The sequence below is a fragment of the Cetorhinus maximus genome, chromosome 1 (assembly GCF_964194155.1).
Source record: "Cetorhinus maximus chromosome 1, sCetMax3.hap1.1, whole genome shotgun sequence".
NCBI classification, from domain to species: domain Eukaryota; kingdom Metazoa; phylum Chordata; class Chondrichthyes; order Lamniformes; family Cetorhinidae; genus Cetorhinus; species Cetorhinus maximus.
The window spans coordinates 190,602,070-190,626,598 of NC_135879.1; the positions used below are offsets into that span (position 1 = coordinate 190,602,070).

Sequence of the window (24,529 nt, forward strand, 5' to 3'; positions counted from 1 at the left end):
AATGTCATTCAGCTTCCAATCACCCCACACCGAGCCTGTTTCACTATTCACTTAAATAATGGCTGATCTATAACTTATACCTCTTAATACCCTTATGTAGCAAAAATCTATCACTCTTAGTTTGCTAGGTCTTTACAGCTGCTCATCAATGTAACAACCCAATTGCTGAATGGGAAAATGCACTATTATTAAATGGATAGCTTAAGGTACATTGAAAAGTAATGAAAACCCTGTATATTTCATAACAAAACCAACATTTTTATTCACATTTTATTAGTAGATGCAAAGACAAAGTAATTTATAGCGCAGGAGACAACACAAAATATTTTCAATTCCTACAAGAAAGAAAAAAATTGCAGAAAAGAACCAAATAAAAATTCAAGGAATCGCAGCTGGAAATAGAGCTATGTTATTTAGTGCACTGTATTGATTTCCAAATCTCCAATTAATAAAATTTTCCGATCCATTGCCATTGCTTTACATCATGTAAACGTGTTTATTAAGTGAAAAATCCAGCGACTGCAAAAAGAAAAATAAATAAGCTAAGATCTAGCAAATGTCAGCATTAATATTGGGTGTGACCATTTTTAAACCAAATTCAGGGACTTTTGACCACAATTTATAAAAAAGAAGAAAAGAAATGAGAAAACTTGATCGAGCTCAGCTATTGATAGAACTTCTACAGCTACAATAAAAAAAAAACTCAAAATGCAAATTGCTGGAGAATGCAGTGTACTCAAGGGTTGTAAAAACTGCCAAAGAAAAATCTAGATAGCAACATATTTAAGAATCAAAAAGCAGTAGGCTACACACTCCCCAATGTTCCCTCCCCAAAAAAAGAATATTTCACCACATAGTTAAGAAAAAATATCAAGAGGTGCACACTATGTGACAGGAGCAGCTTAACCTTGGCAGTCCATTTTACTACTGAGTGCTACAAGTCTCCATATATCCCCACTGAACCCCCCTCCCCCAACAAAATCAAATTACTGGGCGTACATAGGTCTTCCATGGCAGGAAGGAGTAAGAATCGGGTGTGAACAATTGTTTTTTTTTTGAAGAGAATGAGCAGATCCAGTTACATTATATAGTGGGATTATAGTCTAGTATGGAGGTTTCATAGACAGTCTGTGGAGTTAAGAGGTCCATTAAAAAGGAGCATTTCAAGACCCACACAACAGGATGCAGCAGGTGGCAAGTTCTGGGCTGGGCTGTTGCTAGGTTAGTGCTGCTCCCTTTCTGGCCTGTGTACGTCACGACTCCTCATTTCCAGAGTCCTCATCATCATAACAGTCAGCATCTTCTTCTTCCTCCTCCTCTTCGTCTATATCGTCATCATATAAATCATCATAAAGCAAGTCTGAACTGTTGTCACTGGAAGGCACTTTGGTCTTGATGCAATATTCAGCCAGTGTGGTTGGAACCTTCACACCATCTTTTTCAGCTTCAGCCTTGGTTGAAAGCACTTGTTTCCTAATAAGAGGAACAGTAAAATGGTAACAATAAATAATTGAACTTCACAACTGTTCTGTGCACCAAATTTCCATTTTGATCTGCAGAACAGAAAGGACCTCTCTGTGTGGAAATCAAAATTCATTATGCCTCTATGTCCAATGCATTCATGGACAGTGCTTTAAACTCCTTACCTACCTGATAGCCCACCAACACTGTGTACAGACAACAACAACAACAACCATTTCCTGACTTCACTCTTAAATAGTCTGGCTCTAATTTTAAGATTGTGCCCCCTTGCTTAGGATTCCCTCACCAATGGAAATAGTTTATCTGTATCTACCCTATTGAATCCTTGTGTCATTTTAAATACTTCAATCAGGTTACTCCTCAACTTCATGAATTGTGCTGAATACATTATTTAACAGTTTCTGGTGAATTTGTACTGTATGCCTTCACTGCAGCTGTACAGGACCTTGGTGAGACCACACCTGGAGTAGTGTGTGCAGTTTTGGTCTCCTTACCCAAGAAAGGATATACTTGCCATAGAAGGAGTGCAACGAAGGTTGACCAGACTGATTCCTGGGATGGCAGGAGTGTCATAAGAGGAGAGATTGGGCCAACTAGGCCTGTATTCACTAGAGTTTAGAAGAATGAGAGGGGATCTCATTGAAATGTATAAAATTCTGACAGGGCAGGAAAGACTGGATGCAGGGATGAGGTTTCCTCTGGCTGGGGGGAGAGGGGGTCTAGAACAAGAGGTCACAATCTCAGGATATAGGGTAGGCCATTTAGGACTGAGATGAGGAGAGTGGTGAACTTGTGGAATTCTCTGCCACAGAGGGCTGTGGAGGCCAAGTCACTGAATATATTTAAGGATGAAACAGATAGAATTCTAAACTCTAAAGGCATCAAGGGGTATGGGGAGAGAGTGGGAGTATGGCATTGTGATAGAGGATCAGTCATGATCATACTGAACAGCGGAGCAGGCTCGAATGACCTATTCCTGCTCCTATTTTCTATGTTTCTAAGTGTGCTGCCCAAAGCTGAACGCAGTACTTCAGACAGGCTTGATCAAGGTTCTGAAGCAACAACTCCTCACTTCTTCTATATTCCATCCTGCATTAATTGCCAACATTGGCCTTTTTGATAACTTACTTTTGTAAGAATTACAATAATCCCCAAGCCATATAGTAGTTATATTAGGCAAATAAGATTTCACAGTCATCATCTCAGTACTTAACTTTTTTGTTAAAGGAGTTGGTTTAGGACTAGAGGAAATACATTTTATTCAAAATATTCCAGTATAAGATGATGGAGTAAATTAAAAATTTATTAAATGGGATTTGATTAAAGATACACTTTCTTACCTGTGGGAAGGTTCATGCCCTTTGGTTACTCTGACAGCAAACAGCACCTCCCCATTAACAAGTGCTGAACTATAACTTCATACCAAATTGACAGCTGAACCAGAGTCACTGAAACAGATTGGGTACTCTGCGATCCCAGGATAGGTTTGGGCTGTCTCAGCCCAGTTCTGAGTTCAAAACTCCCCCTCAAATTAACATAAAATTGAGTCTCACCAGAAAACAATGGCCGTTTAGGGAGCGGGCAAGTTAAAAATGTTACAGGAGGGAATGGGCTGCACTGTACCTGCCCACACTGACACTGGGTGAAAAGATATTCCATTCTCCAATGCTAACAGCCCTGCGTTGACAAGCACAAAATTAAAGGGCTGCAAATTACTATAAAGACTGTAAATCTGGAAACTGGTAGTTTACACAAAACGAATTATATTGGGTTGAAGCTATGGAGAAGGAAACGGAAGGACAAACACAGACTGGTCAAATTGGTTGACACTTGGCAGATTAAATTCAATGCAGAAGAGTGAAATTATACATTTCAGACAAAAAATAAGGAGGCATTATCATAATATGTAGTTTTTGTCTGAGTGGACTATTTTGACTGATCAGTTTAGGGGTGAGTCTGTTGGCAGGTTTTTTTGGTGGGCGGTGCTTGAGTACACTAAGTAGGTGAATGTTATAATAAAGTTTCAAAATATCTAACCAACCAACTATCAGGTGCAGAATAACAGGGTTTTGCAGAACAGCCTCACCAAACATAAGGCTTTCTGTAAGAGGGGAGGGTAGGGGGATGGGATGGGGAGGGGAGAATGCATGGAATGGGGGATGGGTTGGGGATGATATGAGAGAGATGGAATGGGTAGATGGAATGGCATAGGATGGGGATCTTAAAAAAGTTTTGTTGAATTAAAGATAATAATTGCACATCAAATGTTTTGTGGATCTATGCTAACAAACTAAATGAAACAAATTTTAAAGGGAGTGCAGGAACAGAGACACATGGGGGTTCACATACACAAACCTTTGAAGGTGGTAGGACAAGCTGAAAAAGTTGTTAAAACATATGGGATCCCAAGCTTTATAAATTGAGGCATAGTATACGGAAGTTATGCTACACCTTTATAAACCACTGGTTCGGCCTCAGGTGAAGCACCATGTCCAATTCTGGGCACAACATTTTAGGAAGGATGTCAGACCTGAGAGAGAAAAGGTTAAAAATAGAGAAAGATTTTTTTTAAATATAGAAAGGCACATTGGAAATGATAGCTACCTGCTCATGCTGGTCTATTTCCTGTACAAACTGAGCCAAAGTTTCACCATTTATACCTAAATGAACAATCCCAAATCAGAAGGAATATTTCCTCAGCTGAGTGTACTTTCTGTCAGTCCTTGAAATTCTGAAGCAAATAGCCAATTATTACTGGTATTTAGAGCTTTCAATTTTTGCAAGCTTCAAGTTGGGAATTGCAAAACAGTGGCAAACAATTACATTTCCACTGCAGGGCATTCCACAGCTCTGGTTTATGATGCCCGTTTGCAGCTTTAGCCTGTTTGTACACTAAAGCTTTTTGCATCTGCCATTAATTTTGCTCTTAGTCACAAAGCTGAGCTTGGAGGAGAATCAGAACCTATGGGAGGAAATGTCATCCATGTGCTAGAGTTTCAACAGAACCAGATCTACTGTACAAAAATTAAGACCAAGTCCTGTCATATCCTTGGTAATTAAAATAGTAATCCTGCAAATCTTTAAAAAGGAACATGTTAAAAGAAACCACACAGTTTCACAAGAACATTTGTATTATTGAAATAGTCCTTGTATTTAAACAGCCATGCAAATAGAATAGATCAAGCTCCAAGTCTAAGATCTAAGATTCCAAGACTAAATGAGACAAGGTGATTATAACAGGCAGCACAATAACATATCTTCCCAGCAATTTTTGGAGGGTCTTATTTTCTCGACTACAATCGGAATTTTTTTTAATCCCCCCCCCCCCCGCCCCGTATCCTCCAACAAGTGCGAGGAGTTCACGGGCTTCATTATCACTAAGACTGAGGCCAACCAATTAATTGCCTCCCTCCCTAATCCACTGAATCAAACTTCGAAGGATAACCTCCTGCACTAGCCCCTGCAACTCTCTCTGGTTTCTCTTCTATTTCCCCTTAAAATTCTCATTCTTGTTTTCAAATCTCTCCATGGCCTTGTCCCTCCCTATCTCTATCTCCTCCAGCCCCACAACCCTCCGGGAAATCTGCACTCATCTAATTCTAGCCTCAAGTACCCCCGATTTTAATGATCCACCATTGGTGACCATGCCTTCAGCTGCCTAGTTCCCAAGCTCTGGAATTCCCTCCTTAAAACTCTCCACCTCGCTTTCCTCATTTAAGATATTCCTTAAAACCTACCTCTTTGACCAAGCTTTTGGTCACCTGGCCTAATAATTCCTTTTGTTTTATAATGTCTCTATGAAGCACCTTGGGATGTTAAAGGTGGTCTATAAATACAAGTTGCTTTGGTTGTGTTATTCCATCACTGGGCTCTTCTTTGTCATGAAACCCATCTCCTGCTCCCTTAACTCTACTCCCTTTAAACTGCTGGTCGCCTAACTTCCCTTGCCAACTCCAATATTGGGAATATTATTAGTGGCTTTCTCTCCTGATATATTGTCTGTACCAAACAATTCTTATCAAATTCACAAATGACGTCCTAGGCGGCTGAGAAAGATAAACCATACCCCTCGTCTGTTCTCGGCCTGTCTGCAGCCTTTGACTTGGTTGAGCACATTATCCTCCTCCAATGCTTCTCTACCAATGTCCAGCTGAGTGGGAGAGCTTTCACTTGGTTCCTTTCTTCTCTGTCCAGTCTGAGCCATCGAATCCATGCAATAGCTTCTCTTCCCACTACCACAATGTTACCTCTGATGTCCCCCAAAGATTTATCCTTCACCCCCTCCCATTCCTCATCTACATGCTGCCCCTCAGCGACATCATCTGAAAACACGTCAAGGTTCTATATCTACGCTGACGACACCAAAGTCTACCTCATCACCACCTCTCTTGACCTCTCACCCAACCAAGTACACTAATATCTCCTTACATGACTCTGTGTCAAATTTTGTTTGATAATGCTCCTTTGAAGCTACTTGGTATGTTTTACCACTTTAAAGGCACTATATAAATACAAGTCATTATTATTCTTGCTGCTGTTATTGGGGGCAGAGGGAAAGGGATGTGGGCAGGCAGAATTAAAGCTCATAACACATGATCTTTTCTGCGGTCAACCACAATTGGAAAGGGTGTTTTCCTAATACAACCCATATTAACAGCAAAACCTTTTTCTTACAAACACAACATAATTAATGAATTGAATCGTTGGTGTCAGGTAGCCTACAATGCAATCAATGCACGGCCCTTCCTTTCCAAACAAAAAATATCTGAACATGTTCATAAAGACAGTCTTTTTTAACTGCAAATCCCTTGTACAATGCTTAAAATCCAAATGTCTACAAAAGCAGAAATTTAGTCTGGTTAATTTCTGAAACTACTCAAGTGACAACGTGCACTTGCTGATCAGCTGAGGAGCAGAGTTGTGTATAGAATTCCTCCTGATGAGACAACATGAATCAGAACAGTGGCATGAACAATATTTCTCAGTCATGCCCATATGTGGTGGAGGAGGAAGAGGACCCGGTTTCTTTGAAACTTTACAAGTTGCAGCTCGTTCTGGATTTTTACAACTCTAGTTTTTTTTTTCATAATCATGTTTTATAGGCTTCAATATTTATTGATTTGTGCATTATGGTGTTAATAATGTTAGAGAAATATGAATTTTCCCAGAGAAAACGTTTGACGTGGAGGCTTTTAATACATTTCTAAATACAATGTAGCAATCTGATTTTAATATTTAACAAGCCTTTTGTTTCCAAGAAGGTCTAAATAATAAATAAAGAATGACTGCGGGATAACATTAAGTATGCAGTTATCTCCCTCTAATGTATTTTTGGATTACAGGGTAATTCATTACATTTAAGTGAATACTTGTATACATAATATTGCAGCACATGTATTTAATTTCCATTTAAGTCAGTTTGATCAAGCAATGGAATCTTTTAGAACCCTTTTAGAATCAAAATAACCATAACAACTGGATTCCTAGTTACACCCAATCTTAAATTGGTTAAATATTCAGATAGGAACTCAAACTTTCCAAAATCTATTTGAAGGCTAAATGGTCACAAGGATGACATGTGCTTCAATATTTTAGAATTATGCACCTATGAGCCATTTATATGGTTTAGAGACAAATTCCAGTTCACAGTCAGGCAGTGGTGCAAGGGGGGAGCTGGATAAAAGAGAGAGAAGCTCTATTTTAAGACTATGATTTTTAAAATCTACATTTCTTACCTGATGATTTCAGCATATTCTTTGTCTTTCCCTTTGCTATCTCTCCATTTTCTGAACATGACTGAGGCATCCACATTTGCTGGCGAGAATGTGTTTGGTTCATTCAATAAGGAGATGACACTTAAAAGTATAGTCCTGGGAAATGGGGTTAGAGCAAAACAGTTAAATTATTTCCTTAATTTCCTTATTAAATTTTGCAAGCTTTGTTTAAAAAGCCATGGATCAAAAAAAATTATATATAACAGAAATATTCCCTTTTAAGACCATATAAATGGACATCAGAAAACAGCAGGACAAATGATACATCAGCAGTGAGCACAGATTATTTCACAGTCCCACATACAGGCCAGAAAATCAACTATGAAGGTGGCAGAAATTAATCTCCAGCTTATTTTTTTTAAAAAATTCATCTTATCCGGGTTCGTTGCCTCAAAATTGCACGTGATATTCTCTAAGAGACAGTAGACTAGTCAGGCAATGGGACCTGCAATTGATGTCCATGTCAGTAACACGGTAGGCTAACACAGCTTGTGAGAAATGCCTGTCCTGCATTCAACAAGCCCATTGCAAGAGTTCTCCCAGGGTGATCATATGGTTACCCAATTTAAATATGTTTCTATTATTAAACTTGAATTAAACGTAAAATTAGCAGAAATTTGAAGAAAAAATTTAGGATCAGATTTAAAGACAACACCGCCCCGCCACCCCGCCCCCCCCACCCCCCAGACACCTTTGACAACAAAGTTGGGGCTAATGGTTAAAATTGCACATTATCTGTGGAATCAATAAATAAATACTTGCATTTATATATTGCCTTTCACAACCTTAGTACATCCTAAAGTGTTTTGTAGCCAAAAAAGTGATTTTGAAGTGTAGTCACTGTTGTAAAGTAAGAAACTTGGCAGTCAATATATACATTTTGTTTTATTCATTCACAGGATGTGGGCTTCACTGGCTGGGCCAGCATTTATTGTCCATCCCGAATCGCCCTTGAGAAGGTGGTGGTGAGCTGCCTTCTTGAACCGCTGAAGTCCATGTGGTGCAGGTACACCCACTGTGCTGTTAGGAAGGGAGTTCCAGGATTTTGACCCAGCAACAGTGAAGCAACGGCAATATATTTCCAAGTCAGGATGGTGAGTGACTTGGAGGGGAACTTCCAGGTGGTGGTGTTCCCATCCATCTGCTGCCCTTGTCCTTCTAGATGGCAGCGGTCATGGGTTTGAAGGTGCTGTCAAAGGACCCGTGGTAAATTCTTGCAGTGCATCTTGTAGACGGTACACACTGCTGCTACAGTGCGTCGATGGTGGAGGGAGTGAATGTTTGTGGATGTAGTGCCAATCAAGCAGGTTGCTTTGTCCTAGACGGTGTCAAGCTTCTTGAGTATTGTGGGAGCTGCACTCATCCAGGCAAGTGGGGTGTATTCTATCACACTCCTGACTTGTGCCTTGTAGATGGTGGGCAACTTTGGGGAGTCAGGAGGTGCGTTACTCGTCGCATGATTCCTAGCCTCTGACCTGCTCTTGTAGCCACAGTATTTATATGGCTAGTCCAGTTCAATTTCTGGTCAATGGTAACCCCCAGGATGTTGATAGTGGGGGTTTCAATGATGGTAATGCCATTGAACATCAAAGGGTGATGGTTGGATTCTCTCTTGTTGGAGATGGTCATTGCCTGATAATAGTGTCGCACGAATGTTACTTGCTACTTGTCAGCCCAAGCCTGGATATTGTCCAGATCTTGTTGCATTTGGACATGAACTACTTCAGTATCTGAGGAGTCGTGAATGGTGCTGAACATCGTGCAATCATCAGCGAACATCCCTACTTCTGACCTTATGATGGAAGGAAGGTCATTGATGAAGCAGCTGAAGATGGTTGGGCCTAGGGCACTACCCTGGGGAACTCCTGCAGTGATGACCTGGAGCTGAGATGGTGGAAGAGTCAAAAACCAGAGGGCATCAATTTAAGGTGAAGCAATAGCAGCATGAAGAAAAACTTTCTTCAAAAGAGAACTGGATAATTATCCAAGTGAAAAATTGTGCAGGTTGACAGGGAAAAGGCAGGGGAGTGGGACTTAGTGAATTGCTCTTGCAAAGAGCTGGCACAGATATGATGGGCAGAACAGCCTCCTGTGTTTTAACCATTCTATGATTCTATAATAAACCAAAATACCATTCTGATTTGGAACTATATCACTATTACTTCACTGTTGCCGGGTCAAAAACTTGGAACTCCCTTCCTAACAGCACCACATGGGCTGCGTGGTTCAAGGTGGTGGCTCACTGCCACTATCTCAAAGGTAGTTGGGCAATAAATGCTAAACTGTGATGCTCATATCCCATGAATGAGTAAAAAGCAATAATGGAAACGTGGCTGTAAAGTGGTCAAAGTTGGAAACTAAATATTCCAGGATACTTACTTTCAGATGAGACAGGAAAATGGAAAATTAAGAGGGGTAGCGCTGATAACAAAGGATGGGATAAGGAGATTAGAGAGAAAGGATGAAAGGAGAGAGAAAGAGAACTCAGAAAATCAAGATATAGAACCAATTTAGGTGAAGCTAAGAAACAGCAAGGGACAGAAAAACATAAGTAGGATTTTTTTTATCGTTCCTCCTAACAGTAGTTGTAGAGTAAGGCAATAAACAGGAAAATTAATAATAATTCTGGGCTCCTTGTTGTTTGAGTATATCTGAGCAGTAAGTGATTTCATCATCTTCTGTGGGTCCTCTTATGGCTATAGAGTCCAATGAGGGATGGGCATTATGTCCAGAGAACTGGCAGTTCATTTTGTTGCTTTTGGTGCTTAGGGGAACTTCTGTAGCAGCTTCTGGTCTTCCTCAGGGCGCATTGGATGTTGCAAGTTTGATGTAGATGGTTCTCAAAGCATGCTGAACCAAGTTTCAGTGCTCACCTCCACGTAAGCCAGTCGGTTGCAGTGCTTTCCCAAGAGAGGTGGTAACGCAGATGTTAGATAGGCTCTTTTTTAGGGTGCCCTTATATCATTTATACTGACCACCTTGATTTTGTTTGCCTTGAGACAGTTCTGCATAGAAGATCTGCTTGGGATGTCATCCATCTGGGAGACATGAGAGAAATATTCTAGAGCTTTGATGTGGCATCTATAGCAGATCTATGATTCTATATCATACAGCAGGATGATAAGGGCAATGGTCTGGTAGAGTTTGATTTTAGTCTTCAGCTTAATGTCATGCTGCTTCCAGACACAATCACAGAGTTGGTCATAGGCAGAACTTGCTTTCTGGATAGATGCATTGATATCTTCACCAAAGTGGCATCCCTAGAGAACACACTACTAAGTTATGTGAATTTTTCTTCAACCTTGAGATTGGTGCCATCAACAGTTATGTCTGATGCTTCAAAGTATATGCCTGGTGCTGGCTGAAGGACAGAATCTATTTGGTTCGAGCAAAGGAACAAAAAAAATGCAATTACATTGCTAGGTGTAGTCGATAGGCCACCAACTAGTGGGAAAGATGCAGAGGAATAAATTTGCAAGGAAATTACAGAAGAGCAGGAAATATAGAGCAGTTATAATCGGAAACTTTAATTATCCAAATATAGTCTGGGATAGTAGTAGTGTAAAGAGCAGAGAGGGACCAAAGTTCCCATAGTATATTGAGGAGAATTTTCTACAGTAGTATGTTTCCAGATCAGTGAGAAAGGAGGCATTGCTGGGCCAGGTTCTTGGGAATGAGGTGGGCCAAGTGGGTCAAGTGTCAGCAGGGGAACATTTAAGTGCAGTGATCATTGTGTCATAAGGTTTAAGTTGGTTTTGGAAAAGGACAAGGAGCAATCCAGAGTAAGAATAATTAAATGTTGAGAGCTAACGTCAATGGGGTAAGAATGGATCTGGCCCAGATAAAATGGAATCAAAGATTAGCGGCAAAACTGTAACTGAACTGTAACTGAACAATGGACTGCTTTTAAAGGAGAGATAGCTCAAGTGTAGTGAAGGTATATTCCCATGAAATGGAAAGGTAGGACAAACAAATCCAGAGCTCAGTGGACGACGAAAGAGATAGAGATTAAGATGAAGCTGAAAAAGTGTGCTTATGACAGATGAAAGATGGGTAATACAATTGAGAACCATGCCAAATATAGAAGGTTTAGAGAAGAATTGAAAAAGCAAAAATGAGAAACAAGAAAAGAGTTCGAGGAGAGGCTGTAGCTAACAAAAAGGAATCCAAAAGTCTTCTATGGGCATATAAATTGTAAAATGGTGGTAAGAGGAGGATTGTGGCGAATAGGGCCCTAAAAGGGGATTTATGCATGGAGGCAGGGGACATGGATGAGGTAGTAAGTGAATATTTTGCATCTGTCTCTATCAAGGAAAAAGATGCTGCTTGGGTTATGCTGAAAGAGGAGGTAATTCAGATACTAGAAGGACTTAAAATTGATAAGGAAGAGGTTTTGGCTAGGCTGTCTGTACTTAAAGTTGAAAAGGTACCAGGACCAGATGAGATGCATTCAAGGAAGCTGAGGGAAGTGAGAGTCGAAATTGTAGAGGCACTGATCATAATTCTCCAATCTTCCTTAGACTCACGGGGTGGTGCCAGAGGACTGGAGGTTGGAAATGTTACACCTTTGTTCAAAAAAGTGTGTAAAGATAAGCCCAGCAACTACAGGCCAGTCAATTTAACTTTGGTGGTTGGGAAACTTTTAGGAACAATAATTTGGGACAAAATTAATAGTCACATGAGCAAATGTGGATTAATTAAGGAAAGCCAGCATGGATTTGTTCAGGGAAAATGGTGTTTAACTAACTTATTGGAGTTTTTTGATGAAGTAATAGAAAGGGTTGTTGTGGATAACGTTGTTGTGATGTAATGTACATGGGCTTCCCAAAGGATAGAGTGCTGCACAACAGACCTGTCAGCAAAGTTAGAGCTCGTGGAATAAAAGGAACAGTGGCAATATGGATGTAAAATTGGCTGAATGACAGGAAACAGTGGTGAATGGTTGTTTTTCAGACTGGTGGAAGATTTCCCCAGGGCTTGGTGTTAGGACACCTGTTCTTCCTGATATGGATTAATGACCTAGACCTTGATGTACATGGTACAATTTCAAAATTTACGGATGATACGAAACCCTAAAGCATTGTGAACCATGAGGGGATAATTAGAACTTATAAAGGGCATTGACAGGTTGGTGGAATGGGTGGAAAAGACGAAATTTAATGCAGAGGAGTGTGAAGTGATTTATTATGGTAGGAAGATCACAGAGAGACAATATAAAATAAAGGGTACAATTCTAAAGGGCGCAGGAGCAGAGGGACCTGGGTGTATTTGTGCTTAAATCATTGAAGATGGTAGGACAGGTTGAGGGAGTGGTTAATAAACCATACACATCCTGGGCTTTTACCAACAGGAGCATGGAGTACAAAAGCAAGGACATTATGATGAACATGTATAAAACACTGGTTCGGCCTCAACAGTGTATTGTGTCCAGTTCTGGCCACCACACTTTAGGAAGGATGTGAAGGCATTATAGAGGGTGCAGAAAAGATTCACGGGAATGGTTCCAGAATGAGGAAACTTCAGTTACATAGGAAGATCTGAGACTGCTTTCCTTGGAGAGGAGAATATTGAGAATAGGTTTGCTAGAGGTATTCAAAGTCATGAAGGGTCTGGACAGAGTAGATAGGGAGAAATTCTTTCTATTGGTGGAAGGATCACGAATCAGAGGGCACAGATTTCAGGTAACTGGCAAAAGAAGTCATGGCGACATGAGGAAAAACCTTATCATGCAGCAAGTGGTTAGGATCTGGAATGCACTAAGAATGTGATGGAAGCAGGGTCAATTGAGGCTTTCAAAAAGGAAATAAGTCATCATCTGAAAAGGAAAAATTTGCAAAGCTTTGAGGAAAAGGCAGGGGAGTGACACAAAGTGGATTGCTCTTTTAGAGGGCGAGCATGGACATGATGGGCCAAATGGTCTTCTGTGTTGTAAACATGATTATATGATATAGACTGGATAAACCAAATTTGCAGTAATAGTGTAGAGGATGAGCTCATGGCATCTGTACAATAGTTTTCCAGATCATTATGTTGAAGAACCAACTAGGAACAGGCTATTTTAGACCTAGTGTATAATGAGAAAGGGTTAAATTAATAAACTTGTAGCAAAGGAGCTAGTAGGGAAGACTGACCATAATATGACAGAATTTTACATTGAGCTTGTTAGCGATTTAGTCGAGTCTGCAACTAGGATCTTAAATCTAAACAAGACAAAGTACATAGGTGTGAGGGGTGAGTAGGCAAGGTACATTCCTTTAAGGTACAAAAAACCCACAAAAGTGATCCAATCATGGCTAACAAGAGGAATGAAAGATAACATAACATCAGGAGGAGGATTATAACATTGCTGAAGAAAGCAGTGAGCCTTAGAATTGAGAAAATTTTAGAATTCAGAAAAGGAGGACCAAGAAATGGAGAATGAAAGAGAGTATGAGACTAGACTAGCAACAGGCATAAAACAGATTGCGAACATTCTATAGTTATGCAAGTAGGAAGAGATTAGTGAAAGCAAATATGGGTCCATTAGAGGTAGGATCAGGTCAAATTAAAATGGGGAATAAGGAAATGGTAGAGACAGTAAACGGATACTTTGTATCGGTCTTTACAGTAGAAGATACAAAAAAATTCCAGAAATAATGGGGAGCCAAGGGTCTAGTGAAAATGAGGAACTTAAAGAATCAATGTAAGTTTAAAAAAAAGTACTGGAGAAATGAATGGGGTTATGCAACAACAAATCCCAACCTGCATTCTAGGGCTTTAAAAAATATAGCTGCAGAGATAGTAGATGCATTGGAAAACAGAATTACCTAGAAAAACTCAGCAGGTCTGGCAGCATCGGCGGAGAAGAAAAGAGTTGACGTTTCGAGTCCTCAACTCGTACGTCAACTCAAATGATGCTGAGTTTTTCCAGGTAATTCTGTTTTTGTTTTGGATTTCCAGCATCCGCAGTAGTTTTTTGTTTTTATAGTAGATGCATTGGTTTGGATTTTCCAGAATTGCTTAGATTTCAAAACAGTCCCCAAAGATTGGAAGGTAGAAAACATTACCTAGCATTTAAAAAGGGAAGATGAGAGAAAGCAGAGCCAGTTTGCCTAATATCAGTGGTAGACAAAATGCTAGAATCTATTGAAGAGTCATACGGACTCGAAACGTTAACTCTGTCTTCCTCTCCACATATACTGTCAGACCTGCTGAGTTTTTCCAGCAATTTTTGTTGTTGTTGCGCTAGAATCTATTTTATTAGACTCGTGGTAACAGAGCAGTTAGAAAATTATCATCTGATTAAGCAGATTCAAAACAGAGTTATGAAACTGAAATCATTTTGACAGATGCATCATAGATTTTTTTGGGAATGTAAGAACGATAGGTCAGGAGAACCAGCAGATGTAGTGTATTCGGATTTTCAAAAAGCATGCGATAAGATACCATACAGTGCTAACGCCATTGGGGTAATATATTAGCATGGATTGAAGATTGGTTAATGCACGGAAAACAGAGTTAGAATAAATGGGACATTTTTTGGGTTGGCTGCCTGAAACCGAATCAAGGATCAGTGCTAGAGCCCAGCTATTTACAATATATATCAGCGGTTCCTAAACTGTGGGTCGCCAGCGAATGGGGTCATATCATGGGCTCCGCCCCCACTCTTTGACTGCGCTACGCACCTAAACTGAGGTCCAGGTGGTGTCCGGCCCTGCCCTTTCCCTGCTCATCTCTTGACGTCTCTCTCTGGGCCATAGGCTCTTGCCCATGGCCATTTCACTCAGTCTACTGTTACCAGGGAATCAAGAGAGATTAGCTGAACCCTCAGTGGCCAGTAACTGTCACACATTATATTCAATGCTTGTTCAGAAGCAATCCACTTTCCTCACAAAGCCCAGCCCGACCATGAACCCAGCAGCTATATCTCAGCTACTACGCTACTGCCTGTCTGAGCCCAACTTGTCACCCTTGTGCCATGGAACGACCTGGGCTTCAACATCAGGCACTCCAAGAACCTCGACTTATGCTTCTGCTGCTTTCTGGTTAAGGTCCTTGAGCTGGAGTGGTTCAGACGTAGTAATGGACTGATGAGTATACAAAATAACATTTTTACAAAGTAAGTTAAAAATATTTTTTTTAACATTTATGTATTATATGTTGATCTCTAATATGTGAACTCTGATAATTATATACTGAATGTTACTTTGCTGCTTTGTTTTTGTTGGCATCTGGGGTCACACTGGGCCAGAACTTCCATGAAGTGGCACTCACAGTCAGATTGCCACTCCACACTGATTTACTTACACCGAAATGCAGCCAACCCTTTCTCACCCGGCCTTCCGACTCAGGCCGGGTGAGAAAGGTGCAGCGCAGCGGGTTCCTGAGTCCTTCTGTTGAGTGCAAGAGAACTGGGGGTAAGGAAGTCACACCTTTTTTATGGCACTAGCTGCCATAAGTTTAAAGGTCCAGCCATTTTGAGAAACCAGGGAAAAGAGAAGTTTGTAAGGTAAATGGGTAGGAAGGGGATAATGGGTAGGAAGGGGGATGGGTGGTCAGTCAGGGCACAGGTGCTCAGTCGGTGGCGGGGGTCGAGTCAGATGGTCTCTGATGGTGGTGGGGGTTTGGAGGGTGGTTGGTTTGGGGGGGGGTTGTAGTCAAGAGGGTAGCCGAGAGTTGCCGAGGGTCGGGATGGTAGTCTGTGGGGGTGGGTGTAGTCGGGAAGGTCAGAAGAGTAGTCCGGGGGTGGGGGGGTCAGGGTAGGTGGTGTTATATTTACCCACGAGTTAGAAGTGGTTTTAATTCTTCCAACCTTTCCTGGGTAACTATCCCTGTAAGACAGTCAGAACCATCTGAAGACTGCAATTTAAATTGAAGTATTGGATAGTTCCCAGTGCAGGGTAACTTCCCGGGCAATTCCCATGCAGTCCTTATGTGGGGGCTTCCAGGAGACCCCCCCAACGTATCTTTGCAGTACCTCCCCGCTACAACTTCCCGGAGATCAGAGCTTATGTGCCATTAATTTTCAAGTGTTAAAGCGGGTCGTATTGGAAAATAGTTTGAGAAGCGCTGATCTATATTAATGACATAGATGAGTGGGCTGAACGTAACATATCTAAGTATTCTGATGATAAAAACTTAGGTGGAAAAGTGGTGAGGATGAAGCCAAGAGGCTACAGGTCAATAAAGACAGGGTGGGTGAGTGGACAAGAACATGACAGGTGGAATGTGGTGAAGGTATCCACTTCAGCAGGAAAAATCTTAAAAAGTGGAATATTTTTTGAAGGCTGAGATACAGTGAAATGTTTGCATTCTGAGGGACCTGGGTATCCTTGTACATGAATCACAGCAAGTTAACATGCAGGTACAGCAAGCAATTATGAAGGCAAGTGGTATGTTAGCTTTTAATACAAAAAGTATAAGAGTAAAAAGGAGTAAAAAAAATAGTAAAGGAGAAACAATTATACAGGGCATTGGTGAGGCCACACCTGGAATGGTGTGTGTCGTTTTTGGTCTCCTTGTCAAAGGAACAACATTTTTGCTTTCAAGGGAGTGCAACAAAGGTTTACTAGACAGATTCCTGGAATGAGGAGAGTAAACTAGGGGGAGAGACTGAGTAGACTAGGCCTATATTCTCTGAAGTTCAGAAGAACAATAGGTGACCTAATTGAAATGTACAAAATTCTTAAGGGTCTTCACAGGGTAGATTACTGAGAAACTGTTTCCCCTGGCTGTGGAATCTAGAGCATGGCATCACAGTCTCAGAATAAGAGGTTGGCCATTTAGGATGGAGGTAAAGAGAAACTTCTTTACTCAAAGGGTTGTGAATCTTTAGAATTCTTTACTCCAGGGAGTTGTGGATGCTCAATTGTTGAGTATATTTAAACCAGAGGTCGATAGATTTTGGTTATGAAGGTAATTAAAGGATATGGGGATAGTGCAGGGAGATGGAATTGAGGTAGAAGATCAATCGTGACCTCATTGAGATTGAGCACGCTTCAAGGGCCAAATGGCCACACACAAATAGCTCCTATTTCTTAAGTTATGTTTCAACTGCTGCTTGTTCCATATTTTCAACTTTGTTAAAGCAGGTTCCATAAAGTAAAGGAGTACAGGAAGAGCACAATAATAAGGGCAAGGCAATTCCTATAGGAAGAAAAATTAAATCTGAAGGACAGTTTTTCCATATCTAGTGGCCATATAAAAATGTTGCTAAAGACCAGAGAGTGAGCCATTACCAAATGCAGCAAGTGACAGGAGGATAAACTAAGTTCAAACTCTGACAAGTTGCTTCTTGTGATTTAAGGAAAAATAGCAATATTTTATTGGCACAAATAAAGCTGAATATTTAATTCTTGAAACATTAATTATTCAGAACTTAACTGCTGTAAGTAGTTACAAGGTTTCAAAATGGCACAGGTTGTGAATGCAGACCCTATTGTGCTGTTTCCATGCATCTGCCCCGCTTCCTGACTAAAGGTTATGTAAATTCACATTGATCCATATTGTAGGTCAGGACTGCAGGAAAACTTATCTTGACAATTCTTGTGAAAGACTAATACATGGCTCCGAATAACTATTTTAAAAAAGATACATAAACCAATTTTTAGTTAATAATTTGGAGCCAGTGTGTGTTGGAGAGTGTAGATCGTCAAAGGTCTCAGTCATTTTGTTTGGCGGAGAAACAGAAATGTCAACCATGAAGAGAGTTACAATAGAAGAGTTATTGTAGAATATACAACAGAGTAAACTGGAAAATCTAAATCTGGAAAGTTACTTCAAATTAAACTATAAGAATAAAACACAAGAACGTAGTTCAAACTAGTAAAGGACAAATTTAGGACTGGTGTCACAAGTTCTTCTTCACAAAGAATTATCAATGTATGAAATGGACTCCTGGATAGATTAGTGAAGATAAAAACCTTGGAATCATTAAAAAATATCTTGAATGTGTTAGGAAATAGAGATAGTTTAAGTTTGATTTGTATTCCTATATTTGTGTGTTAAGGAAAGGAGTGGAGTTTTAGTTTCACTTTAAAAGATGCCTGCATTTTAATGAAGGTTTTATGACTCTTGAAAGGATTAAACAAAGACCAGGTTAAAAAGAACTGTGCTGTTGCCGAGCAACAGAGGACCAGAGAAGGAGGTCCTGTCCACACACACACACACACACGTAGAGAAGACGAAAGCAGCTGGGAGTTCAGTTGGTCATTATGCTGTAAGTTGAAGGAAACAGTTTAAGTTTCTCTCCAGCTGACATATTAGCAGACTGCAGAGGGGAATAAGTCTAAGAATCTAAGATGAGTTGCAGCCAGGATTCCAGAGAGGTTAGAAGCAGCAGAGGAACAGATATCAACTCCCAAACTGACATTGAAGCCAGCTGCCAAGGGAAGCTAGACAGGGGAGGAACCTGCAGAAGCAGGTTCCAGAAACCACAGGGGGTGGTTCCCAAATCCAAATCCAGGGGAGTGGAACAGAAAAAGTTCCAAGAGGACAGTCTAGTCAAAGGATGAGGACAGGAATCTGGTAAATGTTCTGTTCTGCGGAAGTGAAAGTAAGGAGCAGAGAAGAAGGCTCCAAGCTTCAGGCTTAAAGAGAAGAAAGCTGCAGGAGCAGATTTAAAGCGAGAAGCCAGAAGATCAAAGAGGCAGCTGAAGGTCTGTAACTCTTTACTGTGGGCATGTGAAGCAGTGGCACGGCTGAGTCAGTGAAAGAGCGTGCATGGAAGAAAGCTTGAAAGCACGTGGCAATCCGGGGAGAGGAACATCAGAAGGAGAGTTCAAAACCCTGAAGGTGGACCCTTGCAGAAGGCATCTGAGAGAAAGTGCTGGTTTGGGGGAAGATTCCAAAGCCAGTTTTTGGAGAGTGGTGATCAGAAACCCTTGTGTGAAAGACTGAGCCAGTGCAACTGGTTGGCTCACGGTGTAACAAGCATCTGGCGGGAGAGGAGCGAGGACAGATCCACAGAATCTGTTTGGGGTGGCATCTGTCACTTGGTTTCAGAGCGTGGTGTGTCTGACCAAAGGTTGCCTAGTGGTTTACATTGACTGTGTACTTACTATTGAACATTAGAGTATAAGATAGTTTTTGCAACTTGTGTTATCCTTCCGAATTTGTACATGTCTGTAAAGGTATAGTTGTGGGTGATGGGGTATTGTAATATATTTCATCTTTTCTTGTTTAATAAATGTTTTATTCTTTTGTTAAAAGTTCATCAACTGCCTTCTGTGACTCTGTTCAGTAGCCGCTCTCCATGTATCTAAACAAAAAATTAAAGTTAGGATCTATCAACCGGATTTCACCGAGATCTGGCTTGTCCAGTGGTAACATCAGCTGGGATCAAAACAAATGTTAAAATGACTGCTCTTGCAGTATTTTGACAGGAAAAAAAGAACAAGAATAGGAACAAAAATTGAAAGATCACAAAAATGTGCGCACAACTGTCTAGCTTTAACATTGGCCTAGATTTTGCTAGATTAATTACAGCAAGGCATCAACATCGCCGTTAATACAGAGCAAAACTGGCAGCAATTTCTGGCGTCTGCACATGCACAGTTAAATGACTGATATCCTGCTCCTCCACAAACTACACTGCTGTAATCTTCGCCAATGGAATCTGTACAGAAATCACAATTGTAGCTTGAAATTAGGATAATTACCTACTAGTCTATAATAAGGATGGATGAAGAAATGATGTCCTGTGCAGAGGAACTGAGCTTTTAATGGTATAGTAGGTGATAATTACTGAACAACCTCCATTGCCATGAAAAATTAATTTTACAGGTGTGGTGCCTCAGCAACTCAAGAAAATTAATGGAGAAAATTAAAAAAGCTTAACTTTTCTTCCATATCTCTCCCACAATTCTATAGGCCCAATCTCTATTTTTCTTCCAGTATAATAATGCAATTCTAATTTATCTTTCCTGTTTTATTAATTTCATCTTTGCATATCTCAGTGAGAATGTGTAAGTGTGATTGGTTGAAAAGCACTCCCCTGCTGCCTCACCAGTTCACAGATGGCACCAATTCCATGTAGAGGGTGCTGCACTGGATCAGATGCCTGATTATCAGGCATCTCAATGTACAAGACTGAAAAAAGTTTCTGGACAACTGTATGCGAGGTGAACAGCAAAATCCTGGCTACACAGGTTATGTGATAAAGCAAATGAATGTACTTTATCCTCAACAGGAAAAACAAGCAATTCAGGAACGTTTAGTTGGGCGAGGACTAATAGCTATAATGTATTTGGAGAGTATGATTCAAATTAGTTCTCAATAGACAAAAATGTTTGTACAACTAGCCATACATCCACAAAGTACAGAAGAACAAATCCTAATACACTTTAAATTCTTGTCAATACAGAGTAGCTTACCTGACATTTTGAGTTGGATTCCATCTTTCAGAAGGTAGTTCACCGCTCTGAGGATCATCTACTGGTGGGTGAAGGATTGAAATGCAAACATCTCCATTCTAAAAGCAAAAGACTCCAAGTTGTCAAACAAATCCTTCAAACAATGCCATAAAAACACATTTAAAACATTTACATTTGATCATTCCTGAGTGTCAATTAATCTTGTACAATATGCAGTGACACACTATTGTTAAACATTTCCTTTGTCTCAGTTTCTATTGTTACAAGGGCATAATGATTCAGTGACTTGTCCCAATTTTGATGTCCGTATCTCCTTCAAATTTAAATTTCAAAATAATTTACAAAGAAGTTAAAAAAAACAACAGGAGAACATCTGATTCACAGTTTCTACTCAGCCTGAAAACAGCACTTCAAATTAATTCTTGAGATGTGGGTGTGGCACGCAAAGTTAATTATTCATCCCTCGTTGTCCATGGATTTAGTTAAGTGGCATGATAAAACACTTCAGAGGGCAGTCAACAGTAATCCTGCTGATGTGGGACTAGGGTCACAAATAGGCCAGGATGGCAAGTTTCTTTCCCCAAGTGTTAGTGAATCAACTGGATTTTCACAACAATATTATTTGTATTTGCTTTCCTCTTCAAACAATCCCAGTTCACAAGTAAGGTTGGCAACTCTGATTAGACATATTCCAGGAGGACCACATGGGGTCAGGGTCTCCAACTCCAAACCGAGGCTCCTACCTTTGTTACCCAACACATCCATCCTCGCAGCACACTGTCTTCCCGTGCCAATTACGAAGCAAATAGGCTTTTACCCAATTAAATGGTTCTTTACTGTCGGTCAAATGGTTTCCCAACACAACCCTCAACCAACATCACCTCAGTTTTATTCTTAATTTAAGGTGATGATTTTTCTCCCAGCAACTTGCAGCAGTATCCAATTATCCAGTATTCAAATACCTCATTTCTAGAGCCTTTGTTAACAAACTGGAAGAACTGGCAACCCTATTCACAGGAATCTCTTTTGTTTATTTGTTTCTAGATATCTGGCTGCACACAAGATGAAGATGTCCACATTCCCCTGACCAGTGCTGTGGCTCAGCAGGAGGTTGCCAATGTGGAGTTTCACTTCTGCAGAGGTCAAGTGAAACAACTGAACAACTTAAAATTACTCATTCTGTTAAATGCACCTAGTTTGACACCACATAGTCTATGAAAGATTTCTGGTCAAATATATTTTTTAGCTGTCAGTTTGCTGCTCCAACTAACTACTTTTGCACCAAGTTTAGAGACACGAGTGAAAGGCAAACTCTATGCAAACCTGTGCACTTGAGAAAATAATTCTTAAACTAAATCCACTAGTAATGAGATTTCAGACATCCATTCTCTGTTCAGGCAAGAATTATACAGTTCTTGGTTTGGATTGTTTTCTGTCAATTTCTAAATCAAGGAGTAAACAAACCTAATAAAGACTTTCCAAGGGTCAGTTCTTATGACCTGTCTTTTTTTGAAGGCTAATGACACTTCTGCATTACAGGGGTTTACTCTGAAATATTTGACATGCTAGTTATATAGCCATTTCTGCATCAGGGTGTTTTCCAATTTGAAGCACCACGGTAGGAAAGCATTTACTAATTTGACAATGCAATCAAATCCAATAAGTGAAGGAAGATCACCTTGAGAAGATAGCACAAAACTAAACTTGGGAACAAAGTTCAGTTGTGAAACTACTTTATTAACAAAAATTTAGGACAAGTTTATCAAGCTTCATGCAAACTACAATGATAAACTCGGGCAACAGATACAGTTTATCGCAGGTTACTCTTCCCATTTCAAGTTTGGACAGAAGAGAACATGTCGTCTCTTGAAGCTTTGGTATTTGGTCTTCAATCTTATTCTCTTCTGTTTCTCTTGACCTCTGGTTTCTAGTTCTTCTCCGCTGTGTCCATTCATGCTCATCCCCATGGTGACAATGTCCTGGGTGTGGTTTTCTTAACCAATCAGGCACATTTCACACAAGCAATATTAGCCTTACAAAATTACAAAATGTTCTGCGTATTCACCATTCTTCTATTTCCTCTTACCTCACGGCTGCTAAGTCCCATGGTCATTCACCTCAGAGAGAGCCCTGTATTTCTGCCTTTTAGCTTACACAAGTGCCTTCAAGGACTTTAGCTTTTAGCTGTACTAAGTATTTTAAAGCATGATATTATTTCCCATAACCCTTCTATATTATGTCCTATATCTACATTTTCCAACCTTTCTAGACTACAAAAGAATTATACAAGGTTCAGTGTTAATAATCTTACAAGTTCCTCAGCACCCTAATCCCAATCATCTTCAGTTGTTTCATCAATGACCTTGATGAGGCAACATTAGCTGATGATAGCACGGTGTTCAGTACCATTCGCGAATCCTCAGATACTGAAGCGGTTTGCATCCATGTGCAGCAAGACCTGGACAACATTCAGACCTGGACTGGTAAGTGACAAGTAACATCCATGCCACACAAGTGCCAGGCAATGAATATCTTCAACAGGAGTGAATTTAACCAACTTCCCTGGATATTCAACGGCATCACGATCACTGAAACCCCACCCATTAGCATCGTGGGAGATACCATTGACCAAAAACTTAACGGGACCAGCCATATAAATACTGTGACTATAACAGCAGGTCAGAGGCTGGGAAGTCTGTGGTGAATAACTCACCTCCAGACTCGCAAAAACGTGCTCGCCATCTACAGGGCACAAGTCAGGTTTGTGATGGAACAGATGAGTGTTGCTCCAATAACACACGAAGCTTGACACCATCCAGCAAAAAGCAGCCCTCTTGATTGGCACCTCAACCACCTTGAACATTCACTCCTTCCACTACCAGTGCACAAAAGTAGCAGTGTGTAACAGCTATAAGATGCACAGCAGCAACTTGCCAAGCCTCCTTCAACAGCATCTTCCAAACCCATGACCCCTACTACAAGAAGGACAAGAGCAACAGATGCATGATTAGACCAACACCTGCAAGTTCCCCTTCAAGTCACACATCGTCCTGATTTGCAACTATATCACCATTACTTCCAGATGGACTGCAGTGATTCAAGGGCAATTGGGGATGGGCAACATATACCGGCCTTGCTAGTAATGCACACATCCCATGAAAGTATAAAATAAGCAAATAAATAAAGGCTAGATAGATCTGGCAGGGCATGCTGTGTGCCGTAACTGCAGCTTGTGGAGATATGTGAAAAGCATTGCAATCCAGGGCAACCATACCCACAGCTCGAGGAACTTTGGCTCAAAGTTGTTAAGCTGGAGTCTGTCATGCAGACATTCCAGGGCATCAGAGAAAGGGCAAGTTACCTGGACACTTTGTTCCAGGAGGCAGTCACACTCCTTAGGGTAGGTAAAACTTTGGAATTGGTCAATGGTCAGGATGGGAGGGTGTGACTGCAAGTCAGGTAAATATGGGGTCCAGCATGTAGTGAAGAAGGATCCATGGCCCTTGAAATTGACCAACATGTGCAAGGTACTTACTACCTATATGGATGAAAACAACAACTTTAGAATGTATGGACAAACTGTCCTCAGTGCCATGGTGCAGGAAACCACTGACGGGATAAGCAGGTTAGAAGTGACATGGAAAAGAATGCGGTATTAATAGGGGGCAGTATAGTCAGGGGAATAGACACTGTTCTCTGCAGCCATGACCAGGATTTCTGAAGATTGTGTTGTCTGCCCTGTGCCAGGGTTAAATACATCTCCTGGTGGCTGGAGAAGAACTTGGAGTGGAAGGGGAACCAATGACAAAGATAGAACCAGGAATGATGTGCTGCTGAGAGAGTCTGAGGATTTTGAGTCCAAATTAAAAAGCAATTAAAATTAAAGAGTGTGATTTCTGCATTGTTCCCTGAGCTGCACAT

At 40.6% G+C, this 24,529-nt stretch overlaps 1 protein-coding gene across 3 annotated transcripts in view; it reads right to left on the reverse strand.

Annotated features, from left to right (window-relative positions):
- Nucleotides 1–237: 237 nt before the first annotated feature.
- ube2r2 (ubiquitin-conjugating enzyme E2R 2) overlaps nucleotides 238–24,529 on the reverse strand; it is a 151,012-nt gene continuing 126,720 nt past the window's right edge. For 2 of the 3 annotated variants that reach the window (XM_078551377.1, XM_078551383.1), the window contains 3 exons: nucleotides 20,609–20,706; nucleotides 7,218–7,352; nucleotides 238–1,473 (listed from right to left, as the gene is read on the reverse strand). In XM_078551377.1, the coding sequence (XP_078407503.1) occupies nucleotides 1,254–1,473; nucleotides 7,218–7,352; nucleotides 20,609–20,706 (453 nt within the window). In that variant the 3' untranslated portion in view covers nucleotides 238–1,253. Of the gene's footprint in view, nucleotides 1,474–3,933; nucleotides 4,013–7,217; nucleotides 7,353–20,608; nucleotides 20,707–24,529 lie in introns of all 3 variants that reach the window. The other variant, XM_078551389.1, reaches the window with a different exon arrangement.